Genomic DNA, 18,068 nt, shown 5'->3' on the forward strand with positions numbered 1-18,068 from the left:
GCTTTGAACCAGAAAATTTACCAATAAACTTTCAGAAAGCTTTAATCATAGCATAAATGCCAACCAGAATATCCAAGCTCCCCCACAATATTTAAAGTGGTAGAGAAATAACAATTGACGTAAATAGTATAATTTTGCAACTTAGTATCATCGCAGCACGATTATCAGGTTTTATGCAATTGTTTTCAAGTAGTGATGGTCAAAATCTTTTAAAAACAAATTTATTAAATCAAAATAGAAAGCATAATATTCACTACTTTACATTACAAACTTCCACTTAATTATAAAATAATAAATAAAATACTATAAAATATTAAATAAAATCCCCTATAAAAATGGGAGAAGTTAGAATGTATGTCATAGAAAATTCTAGAAATTGAGAATCTGGTATGGTGAAATAAAGATTCCTTTCAGATACTTTTGTGATTTCTTTAAAAAATCACCCCTTTACACATAAAAAATTGTAGAAGGAAAGATATAGTCTGTCTATGGAAAGGACACCCCTCAACATTCCTCTGGGAAACTATGGAACTTCCACTATGGTTACGAGGTTTAAGTATTTCAAGTAGGAATGTTGAGCCAATATTTAAGACAGATTTTGGCTTAAGTCAGCGAGAAAAAGGGAATCTGGAAAGTGCTCCATTCTTTAAAATGCAAATTTCTTGTTTCCATAGCAGCAGAGAGCCTTAGATTTTGTGGAGAGGGGAGTTCTTTCTATAGACAAACTATGCACTTTAGCAAGCAATTGCTTTAAGCATCAAAGGATTAGCTTTTTATTCATTCATTTTTAAACAGACTAGTGTAGCAATGCACAGGTAAATGAACATAGTTGGAAAGGTAGAGCAAATCATTAAAAACTCAGCGAACAAAGTAATCCCAGAACTTGAAAATAGCAAAATAAAAGGGCTTCCAAATGCAATAATGATATCAAAACAGAAATTAATAACAGGATAATGATAGCCAATAGGCATTATTTTGATTGAGAAACCAACTAAAATCAAAGCTCATTTCCATTAAAACTAAATTTAACTTTTATAATACTCTAACTAAACCTGCATTACTTTATGGCAAGAAATGCAGGCCTTTAAATAAAACCGATAAAAACAAACTACAGTAGAGCGCCGATTATCCGAACAGCTCGGGATCGAACGTGGTTCGGATAATGAAAAGTTCGGATAATTGGAAAGTTGTTTAAAATCTAGTTTAAATTATTATTATTTATGCACTAGCTTCCCTTCACACTTTTTCTAGGCTTAGGACTGGCAGAGTACTATCTAATATAGCTCTGGCGTGTTTAAAAGTTTTTTTTTTCAATTTTTAAATACTTTTTATTTTAGTTTTTTAAACTTTTTTTTTTCATTTTGAATTATTTTTATCATACTTCAGCTTTTTATAAATATTCTTTATCAATTACTGATTTTACAAATTTTTTTTTATTTTCCATTGCAAAAGAAATCCAGCAAAGACTTATGTTTCAAAGAAGATGCTCTTTTTTGAGCAGCCATATCCCTTATTCTTTCTAAATAAATCAACTGAACTGGATCAACATCATTTTGACGTTTTAGCCATTTCATTGCAATATTTAATGAATTGCATGCTTCTATATGAGAAGGTTCACTATCTTGAAATTGATCACCTACTTCTTTCTCTTCGTCTGTGGAGTTCCGTTTTTAAATCAAAATTTCAGCATCAATTTCATCATCATTTAAAATTTGAAGTCCTGAGTCGTTTTCAGTGTCTCGACACCAGTCTTCTATTTCTTCTGATGTATAACCTGGCATCTTTTCATCGGGAAGATCTACTGGTTCAGAAGCTTCTGTTTCGTTTATTTATTTGTTAATTATTTTATTCCAAGATTTAAGATTCCAAGCACTGTAATCACTAATCATTAACAATAAGTGACAAGTACCCATCCCCCTATTGTAAAACTTCAGCACATATCTATTCATAAACTCCTTCCTCTTTTCAACCATTGTAGACCGTCAAATTGAAACTCGCATTCTTGATTCAGATAGTTTTCAGTGGAAGAGGGCTAAAGGGGTATGTAGGTTTAACTGTATAACAATACATGTATGTATTGGCTACTATAAGAAAACTGCTAAAAAAGGTTGTAAATTAAATATGGTCTTCAGATGTAGTGGATATTATTAATTCTTCTAAATTTAGAAAAATTTTAGATAAGTTAAAAATTATTCTAAGCTTTTAATAGAAAGAAACGAAGCGAATTCAGACATGGTTCGGATAATTGGACATTCGGATAATAAGGGTTCGGATAATCGGCGCTCTACTGTACTAAAATTTAAAAGAAAAATAATCAGAGTCATATACGAAGCTGTCAAAGAAAGCAGTGTTTGGTGGATTCAGTACAATTATGTGTCATACAGAAAATTTAAGCAACCAAACATAATTTCAGCTATTAAATGCTATAGAATAAGATGGCTGGGTCACATCTATAGAAGGGATGATGGTGACCCAGTTAAAAAGCTGACTGGTTTACAGGCAACCAAAAAAGAGGAAGACTAAACACCAAATGTATTGATTCTGTGGAAAAAGATCTCAAAACCGTGGGAATCAATAAATGAAAAAACCTAGTATCTAATTGAGACTAGTTGACCGCTTTGACCTATACAAAGCTGTCATGCTGATGGAAGAAGTGCAACTCTTTACAGCCTTTTGAGTTATATAATTTTTGTTTCCTTAATTTTGTAAAAAAATTAATTGTAATTATTTCACTTTAATTAACGTCTCAACTTATTTGTTAAATCAATTTACAGAATTTCTATAAAAATTAATTTCTGTGTGCATGTAAAAATCTTCAAGTAATGAATTGCAGTTTGATTTTACTCAAATTTTATGCTGATTATGGTAATAAAAATAGTTAATTCAGTGAGACAAAAGATTACAAAGAAAGAACCAATCTCTTTTATTAAAAAATTAACTACATTTTTTTCATGCACTTGTGGGGTACAATTTGCAGCAAACTTTAATAGTTAGTAATAAAACCAAAGTCATATTCTAAGATGTACAACACAGAATACTTCGTTAGAAGCATAAATTGTATGCAATGAATTTATCTGTGCTATACAGCAAAAATTTCTTTTTTAATATATATATATACATATATATTTTGATTTTCAAAAGTGTTTTAGCAGGTACATCATTTTTTAAGATATTTAAAAATACTTTTAACATATAATCTATTAAACTATTTAAATTTTAAGTCCAAAATTCATAAACAAATACATAACAATAAAGATATCAACATTTTTAACAAACTCAGATCGATATTTTAATACTATATATATATATATGAATAAATTTCAAAATGGCAGACTAAATGTCAGAGAAAACATTTTGAGTACATGGAGAGGAAACAGTTCCTTTTTAAAACTGTTTTTAAGGCCTTTATTAATATTATTATTGGGGTAAATTCCTGTACTTCAAAGCAGTATACATCGAAGCTTGGATGTTGATTTAAAAAGAGTTAACAAGAATCCCTTAACATAAGATATTGTTTAGAGATCTGAAACTTGAAAATTACTTAACAAGTTTATATTAAGTTAGTACTAAAATAGTGTCAGAACAAAGGCACCAGCAAAGGTTTTATGTTAAAACTTCATGACTATTATTGCCAAAATATTGGAAATATGAATGACTAGAAAATTTTTACCACAATACATTGGAACCTAAGAGTTTCATAACTGTCAACTATTAAAGGAAAATTAAACATATTATACACTAAACAATGCACTCAGAAAACACAAACAATTCACTTGAAAGATCACACAGTATAAAATACAGCACACTAGTTTTAACACAGTGACTTAGTATACTTAGAGCTAGTTTTAATATATTGCCTTGGTAAGTTTTTATTAATTTATAATTTCAGTTTCGAATAACAGACAAAATACAGAAAAAACCTCAAAAAGTCTAAGCAACAGTGAAGCACTGTGCTTTCAATTTAAGGGGAATAAAAGCATACTTAAATATTAGCAATTCAACTTGAAAATTTAAAACTTCAAAAAAATTATTTTATTTAGCTCAATAAAGATTAAAATAAAAATATAATTAAAGCAGATGTTTTTAATATAGCTACCATAAACAAATGTTTCAGAATTTAATCAATTTTTAGCTGCAAAGCAGAAACTGCAAATTATATATATAAAAAAGTTACTATTTATTCAGAATAAATGAATAATTCTGAAGTAATACTAAGTACTTCTTGAATACAAAGTCATTTGGACAAGTCTCTTAAGAGTGTGCAAGACAGGTACTTATGTATTAGCCTACAAGGAAGTATTATCAGTATCTGTTGCAATTAGCACTTAAAGATGCCAAACCACAGAAGTCAACAAATAATTTTTCAAGAATACTTCAGTCACAAGATAGGATTAGAATCTACAAATGTTTGGCTGGAGTTAAGCTGTGACCAACGATGGAAAATCATTCCAATCATCCACACGAGGAGCGGACTGTTGGCTAGACTTGTTTATTTTTATATTTCGATAACTTCGCCCACCCATGTTGGATCCAGACATTGGTTCACGTCTTTCTTCTCTGTGGATTTCTTTATTTCCCATAGAGCCACCTCCACCTCCGCCGCCGCCGCCACCACCACCACCACTTCTAGGACCAATACCCCCTCGGCCACCACGAGCTCTTCCCCTTCCACGGCGTGAATCATTGAAATTTATCTGAATATCTACAAGCTGTCTGTGACGCCCACGTCTTCCAAACTCTTCATCCTGAAAACAAATTTTCAATTTAAGTATATTTCCTTAAATACTTGCTACAAATATTACAATACTTGCTGTATTTCATTTTAACAACTTTTTTATAAAGTACAACACATTCATTATTACAAATTCTTCTAAAATATAATAAGTAAAAAGCTTTAGTCTAAAAAAATGCAACCACACTACTGTTATTACATTACAAATTTCGAAAATGGCTCTGAGATATTTTTTGAAAATACTTTTTTTTTCTTTTAATTATATAAATCGGGGATTGTGAACATCTTCTGATAAATGTGCCAGTTGAATCATGATCATTATTTTTAGGTATTCAATGTGCCGCTTGTTACATTTCTTTTTTCAAAAATCATCTTTAAATCTCTGCTTTGGTTTTGACATCTGCTGTTTAGTTATTAATTTTGATCAAACATAAATTGAATAGTGTAATTTAATATATTCAGTTAGATAGTAAGATCTGTTAAGCGTCCTAAGCAAAAACTTAATTGTAAGTGAAAAATTAAAAGTAATTAAAATTAAGTTTTTAATTTATTATGGTATGAAAAATGAGATGTATCAATTAAATTCAAAAGATTACAATAATTTGGGATTTTATTCAATTAAAATTGTCAACTTTTTAATTAACAAAAAATATACTATAAGACAATCAAAAACAACTATTGAAATGTTCCATTGTTCAAGGATTACGTTTTTTTAACTTTTAAAGGTCTGCACACTTAAATTCTTAATGCTTTCCCAAGATTGCTTTTCTGATCACCTATGTAGAATTTTCAAGAAACTCTTTCTTCCATTTTCAAAATGTCAATATCAAACCACTTAAAGAAACTTTAAGATCATTCACTTAAACAAAATTATCAACAACAAAAAGAACTGTTATATTTCTTTCAAATCCTAGGTAGGGAAAATCCTGATTTTGTCAGCATTTTGCAGCAAAATTTACTGCCAATTCAAAGTATATTTTAATCCTTTGCTTATGTCATTAAGCATGGTGAAGCCTGTCATTCTGTCAGCCGTAAACAAAAGTTAATATTTAAGCTTTGTATGTTTCATTAATCATTATACTTAAAGATTAAGTTAATCTGAATATTTTATGATCTCAAACAATCTATTATCAATTGGCCCTTTTCAATATCTGAGTGCTGTAAAGGTGCTGCAAAAGTATGAGTTCTGAAAATTTTTGTTCCTTTTCTCTTATAAAAAACTTAATTTCATCAAAAAATTTAAGACATCTACGAAGAATTTATCCCTGACATTATTAAACAAAAGACATTTACAACATGAAAATTCCATTTATTGTAAGAACTTTAAGGATTTGCAATGCAAACTGCATATAATAGTACACACTTCTGAATCCACCCTAGATGGCTGTCATAAGTTATTTTTCTTCCAGTGCAAGTGAATAAAAGTAGTTTAATTATTACCAGTCGTGTGCCATTGAAATAACTATTGTGAGTAAATAGTATGCGTGCAATAGGATTGCTTTCTTTGATAAGAATCAATATTTGACCAGCTGGAAGAGAAATTTTGCAGCCTCTAAAGCTGTAAAAAATGTAAGACATAAAAAAAAAGCTGACTGATGGATCAAAAAAAATTACAGAAAAAAAGCTAAGGTAATATGAGCTTGCATTGCAATTTTTATATTTTTTGGAACAGCATTTCTTTTTATACAAGTATATAAAAAAGAGTGTTTGCCATATAAAAAAAGTTTAATTCATAGCTTCAGTCTAGATATTTCTTCAACATTAATAATTTTGAATTTTAATAATTTACAGTAAACATAAAGGGAGTATTCAACTCATCTTGTTATTAATTAATTGTAGAGGACCAGTTAAGTGTAGTGTTAAGTAATTAGAGACAAGTGTAGTGTTAAGTAATTAGAGACGAAGTCCTGAAGGTTTAGTCAACATATCAAGTCTGGACATTTGTAATCAAAATGTGTTGACATAAGTTAAAAAGTTTTCTTTTTAAACTTTAAAAATCACAGACAAACTTGTAGCTATTATTTTTGTACCATAAAATAACAATTTAGGCAAAACTTAATTTGGGAGAAAATGTATAAGCTGAAAAAAATAAAATATATAGTGGAAATGATACCACATGAAATTTTAGCTTTCCTTACAATTTCAATTATTATAGAATATTTAAAACATTTGTAGTTAATATTTATTTATAATCAACTACATTTATGTATAATTTAAAAAATCCTAATGAACAAAAGAAAAAAAAATTTTACGTTATCATAACATGGAGTGACACTATAGATCAGTAGTAAATCTTCCAACATTAAGTTGTCAACTTTAGCATTCATGGAAGTAAATTAGAACAAATTAAATGTTAAATGCAGAGTTAAATAGAACAAGTGAAAAAACTTTCAGATTATATACACAAAAGTAACAAAATTAAAATTTCTTAGAAACCTTGTCTGAAAAAAAAATAAAAAAGGGAGAAAAAGTGTTTTTTTTTTTTTTTTTTTTTTTTTTTTTTTTTTTTTTTTTTTTTTTACTACTTAGTAACTTATTAAAATGAATTAGAAAACAGATGGAATGGCCTTCATTCAAATTAAATTATATAGTTGTTAGACCTAAATCTTTAAATTAACGAAACACAAATCTTATTTTTATCAAAGATAATTTATAAAAACTTCAACAAAAAATATTTAATTAATCTAAACATTTTTTGTGGACGCTTGACTGTTCATAACAAAATTTCTTAATCAGTAAATTCCTTATTAAATCATTACTTTGCATGAAGATGAAACATTACATTGATGTGATTGATATAACAACTTACTACTGCACAACAATAACAAGTTTTAAAACAAATTACATTATTTACTATTCTTTTAGAAATATTTTTAATGAAAATGTTATTTATGACTTAACCACATTACTCACATCAACATCTTCATCATCCTCTTCCTCGTCATCTTCATCACCATCTTCTTTTGCTTTTTTCTTCAGCATATAAAGCTTCTTCCATTGATTACCATCTTCACCTTCTCCAGGTTTTCGAAGATTGTATTTAGGAACAGCTCGCTTTGCTTCCTGTTCTTTTTTCCATTCATCTAAAGTCATTTCTCGCATTACTTCATCAGAACGTTCTTCAACTGGAAGATTTTCCCTGTGCAAATCCAAAAAGTACTTGTATTTAGATATCAAGAATACAATAAAATCTGTTACTTGCATAGCTCCTAACATTTATTATTTGAAATGAGATTTTGTGACAGAAAAGAGCTAATATGCAATATAAGAAAAATTTTAAAATGGAATGCAAATTTTTTCAGAACACAATATTAAACATTAGTTACATCTATTGCAAAAAATTAAAACATACTCAGCTAGTTGTTCACTTTTAGAGAACTAGTTTCTTTTTTTTTTTCAGGCATGCCAACTCTCAGTAAACCTTTTCAGGATTAATAAACACGATTGAAACTGATGCACAAACTATCAGTAGATCAAAATTATTTAGATTCAAACTATTGGTACCCTAATATATGACACTCTCAAAACCAGGGGTATGTTAAATCATAAAAATCATCAAACGGAAACTTAATCAAGTTGGTTTTGCTATGAATATAAACACTACGAATATGAACATTAAACTAGGAGCAAAATTAATAAGAATAACTAGCAGCTATTATAATGTTTTCAAAAGAAAAGACACTTTTGTTTTATTTTTTAACATAAATGACAATACAATATCATAAAAAATAAAATAAAAAATGCAAATCATAAAATTTGTTTACTTCTAGTTATTTTCTAGCAGAAAAATTTCTAATCACTTAATACAAAAGTAATTGAGCAAAATCAGCTGTAATAAAGGTGAAACAGGTCAGATTGTTGTTAGGTATAGTAGGATCAAGTTTTAGGTAATCAAGGTAGGTTTTAATGTATTGTTAAAAAATTCAATTTAAAATTTTCAAAAGAAAATGTTTTAATTGCAAGCAAAGTATAAGCAAAATAATATTTTATTTGTGCTAAGAAATATTAATACAACTTAAATATTATTAAAAAAATGATACAAAACTAAAACCTTAATGAAGCCTCACAACTATTTGTATTTTCTGACGAAAATTGACACCACACTTTTTAGCATAGAATTGCCTAGTACCCATAAATCTAGAAATAATTTCTCTTTAGATTTTTCCTTATCTGTTGCAGCTGTCAATTTCGACATTTTTATAAAGAATACAATAGTTTGTTCTGTTAAAACTCTGAAAGGATTATCATCGTATTAGTTCTCTCATACTCAAACTTTTATAGGATTTATGAATTTGGAAATATTTTTTGGAATAATAAGGTATCAGAGCGATCAGATTCCACTATCATACAATTATTTTTGATTATGAAAATTATGAACAACTTTATAGACACTTTGATCATTGCTTTCACAAATAACAATCATACATCATGATTTGTTGATTTACCATTCAATATAATTTTTAAGGTCATGCTTGAAGCATGTCCCGAGACACCCACTATCTCTTTCCACATAGGCAAAACAAGTACAACCATGATTAAATGAAGCTTAAAAAGATTTCAAAAGAATTTTTCATCTTAGAATAATTGTTTTTCTATTTCTGAGTGTTCTGCCGTTTGGACATTTGAGCTTTCTCTTAGGCAAACTGACTTAGATAAAACAAATTTGCATTGATTGATGAAATGTGATTAATCAATGAAACCTGCGTATAAAGTCTTATCTCTTCAAATATTCAACTGCATCAAATCTATTATTTAAGTGACCAATAGCAGACATGATTATGGCAAGGAAGCACAACAGGGTTCCTACACTATTTTGAGAAAACAATATCCTGACTTTTGCAGGTTTTTCCTGACCTTTTACAATAAAATTCCTGACCCGCCGTTTCCCATTCCAACAAAACTTTTAACATTGCAGTTTCAATTAGTAGTAATATACTACTTAGTCATAAGTATCATATATTGAATTGGATAAACACTTATATATTAAAGTAGAATTGCATAATAGTACTTTATATCCCAAATTATATTTTCAAAAAACTTGTGAAACATGTATTTAATTTTCATGATTAGATTAAACTTTTAGTATGTTTTTGTAGTTAGATACGAAAACTATTTAAATAAAAAGATCAAGAAAATCTGTTGGATTATGGAAATATTATTTTATTTAATGTTAAGTGGAACCAAATGCATAAGTGTCGTCAGGATATAAAGGGCTAATCAAATCTGCGATATATGTATCAATATCCTCAAATAATATTTACTCTTAAAACATACTAGAACATTTGTTACATTAAGTTATTAATTTTTTAAAATCACCAATTCACTTCAAACTGACTTTTCTTTTAAATATTGAAATATAAAGGGGAAAAAAGTCAAGAAAAGTTAATTATATACAAATAAAAATTCAGATAAAAAAGTTATGCAACTTGTCAGAAAAATAAAATCAAAAATATCTTCTTTTTTTTCAGTATTTTTAAATTTATTTCTGTAATACATTAAGCTTCCGGAGAAACTCAGGGGCTCCTATGTTATATAATATTTTTTAACATATTTGGTTGTTTGACAATTTTTGAATCAAGAACATCCAGTTCTGTTGCAGCAGTTTTCGTCAATTTAGATTTTCTTAATTTCAAATCATCTATCTCTTCTTTTATTCGTTTTCTAGAAATTTCAGCTTTTTTATTCTCTTTGTTTTTCCTTTTTTTTTTTTTTTTTTTGGCTTCTAATTCATGTCTTCATCTTGTTCTAGATCCTTTTACAGCATCTAGCATTTTCTCATTAATGTCTATGTTTCTTATTCCATTCATAAATGAAACATAATCATGCACACGTCTTTGTGAAATAATAGAGTCTTCATTGAGGTTTTCAACCAATAAGCTTTTATTGATTGAAAACCCCCCTTCGACTGTTGCGCTACCATGAGAGAGGATAAGAACAATTTTTATAACCTCCCACAAATTTTCAAGTTTTTTTTCTCGGTGCAAATATTTCGAAAAAAAAATTATCTAATCTCTGTTGCTGTGGATTAAACTCTAAGAAACTCTTTTGTTGTTTTTTTTCTTTTTTGGCAGCATCACAAAACAGTGAAAATTCCTTTTTTGCTTTTTCTGCTGTTGTTTCAGCTACACAGTTATTAACATGGAGAATTTCCAGACAGTATCCATCATTTGTTGAGCAATGGATGGATGTTGAATGATCAATTCTGGAACTAAACTTGAAATGCCATGTGTCATACTACACAACAATGGACTTTTTTCAAGCATTTTTTCGACCGTCGTCAAAAGGAATTTTAGCCATTCTAACTTAAAATATCCCTTTTCTTTCTCACTAACTTTTATCATGTTCAGATATTTACTTGCTGCAAAACCTATATTCGCATTATTAACTCTTAATAGATTGTCATTGCTTGTTAAGTCAATACTTGCTTTTTTTTTTTTTTTTTTTTTTTTTGCAGTTGTAGCATTGTCTATAACCGACTTTTTTACACAACCCGCAAAAGATTTTGTGTTAGTTCCAATATACTGGAATTTAAGTATGGACTGAGAGGTTTGAAAATTTAAAAGAAAAGGTTGAAATTCTTCAGAAATTAGCTTAAAGAATGCTAATTTTGGTAACATTATCGGATCCTTAACACGGTCTTCGACATTTTTTATTGAGATTCCGGTTGGCTGAGAATTTTTTTTCTCTTCTATGTACCTTTTAAGACAAATGTTCCATGTACAAGAAAGAGGAAATTTTCTTAACTGTTGTCTGTAAACCAGTTATTCACACAAAGAGCAATAAGCCTAGCAACCCTATCAAAAATTCCTGTCAGTCTTTGAATGAACTATAGTTTTTTTTTTATTTTCCTAACTATATGAATATGTAAGAAAAATCCTGATTTTTTTCCTGACTTTATGAATATGTAAGAAAAATCCTGACTTTTTAGCTTAATTTTAGAATATCCTGACTTTTGCAGGTTTTCCTGACTGTGTAGGAACCCTGCACAATCACATTTTCATCTGTTTTCAGGCTTAAATTTGACATTTTTGAAAGTAAATAAGAGAGCAGCTAAAAAAGTTAATGTAGTTGATTTTAGGGGAAGCAGGAGCAGTGGCATGCCTGTTACTTTCTAAACATCACTTTTCAATGTAAATCTAAAGCTCTTTAAGTATTTGTAAAAGTATCAGAAAAAAAATTGATCTCTAAATAAATAACTCATATTAAAACAAATTTTATTTTTAAAATTAAAACACAAAGCAAATTATAAATGATTAAATACTAATAACTGCTACTCTTAAAGACAAGGTTTCCAGTGTGCAGATTTGGATTTTTAAGGAAATTTAAAATTTTCTACAAAAATCAGTTAATATATAAGACTCTTAGGTTGTTTGGGCGATACCAAAAGTCCTTTAAAAATTTAGTGAGTTGTGTTTTTAAAAAAGAAAGAAAAGAATATTGGCTCATTAATAAAAAAAAGATTTAAGACATTTTTGACATACTATTTATCTGAGCTACCATCTCTATTTATAATATTTTCTTAGAGTCAAATTTCAAAATTGCCTTTAATTGCAGTTTTGATCCAAAAATTCGAAGAAAAAATATATTTAGCCATTTTTCATGAACTTTTTGACAAAAATGTACATTAAAATCTGTGATCCTCATATAACTTTTCATACAAAACAGTCGTTTTTAAAGCCACAGTGTTGTTACTTTATTTATATTATCATAAGTTATATCTAAAATAATGAAAATAGTGCAAAAACTTGGTAAAAAGCAAAAGTAAGAGCTAATCAAAAGTTTAACTTGCATCACAAAGACTGGTCAATAACATTTTTTTAAATAAAACTTCTTCTAAACCCATTATAACACTAAAAAGAATATAGAAACTGGTAAAAAAAATTATAAAAATGAAATTATTGCATTTGGACCCTTAACGATCGGTTAATTTTTAAGAAAACGGTCATAAAAGTGCCTATTCTGTTTAGCCCTGAAAATTATATAAAAATATGTGTATGAATTTATATATACAGTGAAACCTCCTGTTATGGACACTCCTGCAAAACGGACGCCTCTCAATACGGACATATTTTTAATTCCCCGGGAATCTTCTATGAATAAACCATTACGTACATTCTCCGCAAAGCGGACACTCCCGTAACCGGACGCGGACAGTCATTTTGGTCCTGAAACGCTGTTTTTTATCTCAACAAACCGGACACTACTTTTTCTAAATAAATTGCAAGCTAAAAAAATTCAACTTTTCACCATTTTTAAAGCATGTAAATAAAACTTTTTTCCTTATCCATAACTAAAAATATTGTTAAGCTATTTCACCACCAAAAAATCAATCTTTCTCCTGTCACCTTGCCTTATCTTTGTAAAGAAGGGAGAGAAAATGGTACTGCACTCCTGAAATAATTTTGACATCGGCATCTTTTGATCTTTTCATCTGGATCACACAGGTTATGAGACCCCTCAAGTTGAAATGACTTCTCTCAATGCTTCTTCCCCATTGAAAATTTCTTTAATTTTCTTATCAATTTGAAGACTGTATTTAACACAACTGGGGTAAAAAAAAGTGAACAGAAGTATAATCTTTGAGGTGTTTATATAAATGAAACATTTATTCAGACACTTGATAGCTGATCAATTGTGAATAATCATCTCCATAGGTCGTCATGACTTACAGGTATGCATTACTTTTTTTTCTGTGAATCATGGGAGGTTTATTTTCCAAGAAGGTATTAACCATGTTCCCTATAAAATGATAAGTAGGTGTAAGGGGCTGTGAACCTAATAATTGAAACGGACTGAGGACAGTACGCTCCTATTTGGTATCATATGTCTAACTTGAGTATCTATGCTAATAGGAAAATTATATTTATTTATCTGTAGCTACATCTAGAATTATGTATTTATATCAAACTTCGTTATATATTCGTTTTTTATCTTTCTTATTGTTTAAATAAATATTCTTGTAGATATTTACAGTATCCTTGTAGATATTATCTAATTATTTCTACATCTTTGAGAATATTCTAAAAACAATTTTCGGTGTTAAATTTCGCTATTAGGGTACACTTCCCGTAAATGGACAACTCTCATAAACGGACAAATTTTTTGGTCCCATGAATGTCCGCTTAACGGAGGTTTCACTGTATATATATTCCTTTTTAATTTTTGATTTGTTTTTAGATTGAATTTTTTAAAAATTAAATTTTTAGGAAAAGACTATGATTTAATGTTGGTTTTCCAGCAAGCTAGGAAAATTTAAAAAATATGTGTTTTAAACATTAAAAAAGAATTTTATTAAACTTACATATAAAATAAATAAAGATTAGTATTTCTTTCTTGTATGATAAATTTCAAAGCACGAGATACAGAAGCCCACGTCACAATCTGGACAATAGTACCGAGTTTCCTACTTATATCTCTTTTATTTTCATCTCTTCCACAATTACCCTAAAAATATTCTGGTACTGCTATCTGGTACGTAAAATGAGAAATAAAATGTTTTTCGGGCAAAAGAAATGAATTAGTTTTATTCTTATTGGTGCGTTACTACTGTACAAACCTGCCCGTCAATATCATGGGAGCGCGAAATAGAGGGCGAAACCTCACTTCGTCGTTTTCACGGGAGCCTGAAGAAAGGGGTTAAAAAAGGTAGAGCTGATTAAAGTTGCACCATTTAAAAGCACGAAATCCAGCTCTGTAGTGCATGTGTGTAGTGCTCTGTAGTATAACTAAGTTTGGTTTTCTATTACTGATGACCTTATGATATTATTATTAAAATAAGTGTAATGTACAAAACTACTAGCTTGACCAGGAGCAGAATACAGGGAGCAAGGGTATTTTAAAAGTTAAACGTCAATAATGACAACTGACTGCAATTTTCTCGCATTAAATTAAAATTTTTAGGTATGAATTACAACCACTTATTTTGAACCTTAGACATGTCATACATTACATATGCCTCAGTTGTTCCCACGTTACATCCCACTGTAATGTTCACTAAAATCTCTGACGGATACTTCGTGTTTCATATCAGATTATCTAAATTATAATGTAAACATTTCTTTATTGTGTTAAAAGAAAAACCGGATTTATTAAGAAACAATAAAAAATAAGTATTAAAGAGATAAGTGAAGGCACCTATAAAAGAAATTTAAGATGAAAAATTTTTTGCACACAAGAATACATACGAGGTATGTAAATTATAATAATTAAATGCAATTTCCACTAGACTTTGGAAAGTCCGCTAGACTTTTCCACTAGACTTTGAAGGTCTTAAGGTCTTGGGACATCCACATTTTGAGTTTTTTAGTTATTAAAAGCGACTCCCTGTTTAAAATAATACGCGTCTTCCACTAGAATCCAATGAAGTCTACAAGATGAAGAAAAAAAAGATAAAATATAATTTGTGATATAAAGCAAAAGATAAATTTTCGACCTTTTTCATCAATCTACCAATATATCTGTTTATAAGAATCCCTTCTATTGATAGACAAAACAAAGAATTCAAAAGAAGAGGAAAGAGTTATATTTGAAACCAAAGTTTTAAATTAAGACTGATTTTGACAGTAGCATTATAAAGAAAAAGCAGCAAATTTGATACTCATAATTATTTTCATTCTCTCCTTCTATTCCAAAAAAATTTCTGAGAGAACTTTTTTCTTTTTTTTCAAATTGAGTTTAATTGTGCCAAGATAAATCTCTTGGCATGCATTTTTTTTCCTATGAGAATTGCAGGCCACAGATAATTAGCCTAATTAGCCATAACCTTGTTTTCTCCTCAGAATGCTAACAGTCAGACGGCCATGAATTATTATGAAGAATTACAAAAATATTTATGAAATTATTAAGAATTATTATTAGGATGAAAATATTTATGAAAAAAATTGAAGCATATAAATAAACAATGCATAAAATTAATATAAAATCCTTTTATCATAATAATACAGGAAATAAAAGGTGAAGTAAATAAATTTATATATATATTAAAGAAACTTTTACTTTGATTCATTGTTTTCATTAGTAGATGGTTCCTCAGTTTTTTCAACAGGAATTTCTTCTTTGCCAGGACTTGGAGCACTAATAAAATTAATATAAGTTTTAAAAAAACCATTCATGTATAACATAGCATCTAACTTTGATATACAAATTGAAATTTAAACACCATGCCAGATATTACAAAAAAATTATTTTCCCCACTTTTGGAATAACAGAAAATAATTTAAGCTACAACTAAAAGGATTAAATGCAATCCAGTTTTATCTTTTATGAACTACATAATATTTTGGATTCTGGAGAAATAAGATATCTGAAAGCTAAAGCATAAATGCACTTCTAAAGCATAGATGCACTATCTAAGCATAGATGCACTTCTAAAATAATATTTAGATATCAAATGTTTATTTATATATTAAGTAGGGTTGTGGAGTATTAACTAAGCATTTTCAAATTTTTCTTTATCTTGTTCGCATATTTATGGAATAAAAGTGAAGATTTTTTAATTCTTTACTAAAAATATTAATCATAGTCAAAAAAGATTTCTGTGAAATGCATTTGAAGGGTTTAGTTACTTTTAATTTGGGGCAAAAATATTTATATAACCTTTTGTTTTAACACTAATAACTTTGTTAAATAAACACTATCAGTTTAAACCAAAAAGAAACCTGGTTTAAACCAAAACAAAACAAAAAAATGCTTCTTTTAATAGAAAAGAAAAATCCTTTTTTTTTTCAATTCTGGGGGAGGCATAAATTTCATTTATGATTCGGTTCTGACTTATTCATTAAAAACATTTTATAACGCTTATACTTGCAACTTAAGTTGAAAATTAACAATTTTTTGAAAGAAATAATTTCATAAATAAAGACATCACATAAAAAGATTCAGATATCAAAAAGGAATATAATGGACAAACACATTTTATTCTAGGCTGCAGAACTTTCAGCTGCTACTTAAAATATGTCAGAACAGATAACTAGAGGGAAATACTCTTTTCTTCATATAAAAGATAAAAATCTTTCATCGGTGATGGCTTGAAGTCTACACATTTCCAGTTAATTGGGTATCAGCTTGCCGGGGAAATTAAGATGATGCCTGCCATATCATAAAATTTTATGGCAATTGGGTGTCAATGGTGATAGTGGCATTTTTTATAGAATATTGATAATAAAATAAAATTTAAAATAGAATATTGATTTTTAATGTGGCACTATGCAAACTATCAGTTTACAGAAATGTCAAATTTTTGAAACATTTAATAACTATACTTACAAAGTCTCAGGAGTGGTATCCCAGGTTGAATCATTCAGCTTATCACCAGATGACCTTTCAATATTAAGTAAGATTAATAGTTTTAATCAATCAAAGGTTTTAATCAAAGATAAGAATGTTATAAAAGTATATCAAATTAATAGTAAAATACAAAAACATTAGTTACAGTGCTTGCCAAAACAGCAGTAATAATTTGAGCAAAATAAATCTAGATATTTTTATAATAAAAAATACATTTCTTTTTTTATTTTATGAACTGACTCTTCTTAAAACAGACACCTTAAAAAATTTATTTTTTTTTATTTTATGAACAACAGATTGATAAGGCTATTCAACACTTATTAAATGAGGGAAATATTTTGTAATATATAGCAAGAGCATTTCTCTTTTTTTTTTTAACCCTTCATTACTCAATTCAGCATCATAACAAATTCTCATTTTCAATGTTGTAATGAGAAGAGACTCTACAATTTTAGTATTCATGCTCGTAGGAGCTTCCGTCTGATTTTTCCTGTCCATGCTAAAAATTCTTTTAGTTCTAGCATTATTTTGTGGTACTGATGCATTACTTTTAGCAATGCCATGTACTCTTTACTGTCATTACTATTTTTTAATCGGCTAATTATGAGCCATGCTTTGTCGATTATCTTGATTCCTAAAATTTCATAAGTAAGATAATCAGACTGAAAAAAAAAAGCAAATTCTACTTCTAATATTGATCACCGTCTATCGAGCAGCTAAACATGGGTATAAAATATTTTACAGACAGTAAATCAGTCACCTACATCTTTAAAATGTTTGTTTCCCTTTGTCATAATAATTGACCAAAAGATATAGAGTTTCTTATCAGTCGGTATTTCCATTTCAATCCATAGTTTCTTTTTACTTCACATCTATAATTCCATATTTTACAACTTATTTCTGTACAAAAATTCCATAGTAGTTGGAGGGAATTTACATGTATGTTAGAATAGATGCTGACAAACAATTGTAAAATGAGGGAATGGTCATGAATCGAGTGCATCAAAAAGTAATCACATATATTCGTGAATTGCGTTTCATTATATTGTAA

The 18,068-nt window shown here is 28.5% G+C and overlaps 1 protein-coding gene across 1 annotated transcript in view; it reads right to left on the minus strand.

Annotated features, from left to right (window-relative positions):
* Window positions 1-2,899: 2,899 nt before the first annotated feature.
* LOC107448332 (intracellular hyaluronan-binding protein 4.S) overlaps window positions 2,900-18,068 on the minus strand; it is a 41,948-nt gene continuing 26,779 nt past the window's right edge. The window contains exons 6-9 of the mRNA XM_016063860.5: window positions 16,997-17,050; window positions 15,728-15,805; window positions 7,646-7,871; window positions 2,900-4,745 (exon numbers count right to left, since the gene is read on the minus strand). Of these exons, the coding sequence (XP_015919346.1) occupies window positions 4,419-4,745; window positions 7,646-7,871; window positions 15,728-15,805; window positions 16,997-17,050 (685 nt within the window). The 3' untranslated portion in view covers window positions 2,900-4,418. The remainder of the gene's footprint in view (window positions 4,746-7,645; window positions 7,872-15,727; window positions 15,806-16,996; window positions 17,051-18,068) is intronic.

The sequence above is a fragment of the Parasteatoda tepidariorum genome, chromosome 12 (genome assembly GCF_982258835.1).
Source record: "Parasteatoda tepidariorum strain Cologne lab strain chromosome 12, Ptep-v5.0, whole genome shotgun sequence".
Classification (NCBI taxonomy): domain Eukaryota; kingdom Metazoa; phylum Arthropoda; class Arachnida; order Araneae; family Theridiidae; genus Parasteatoda; species Parasteatoda tepidariorum.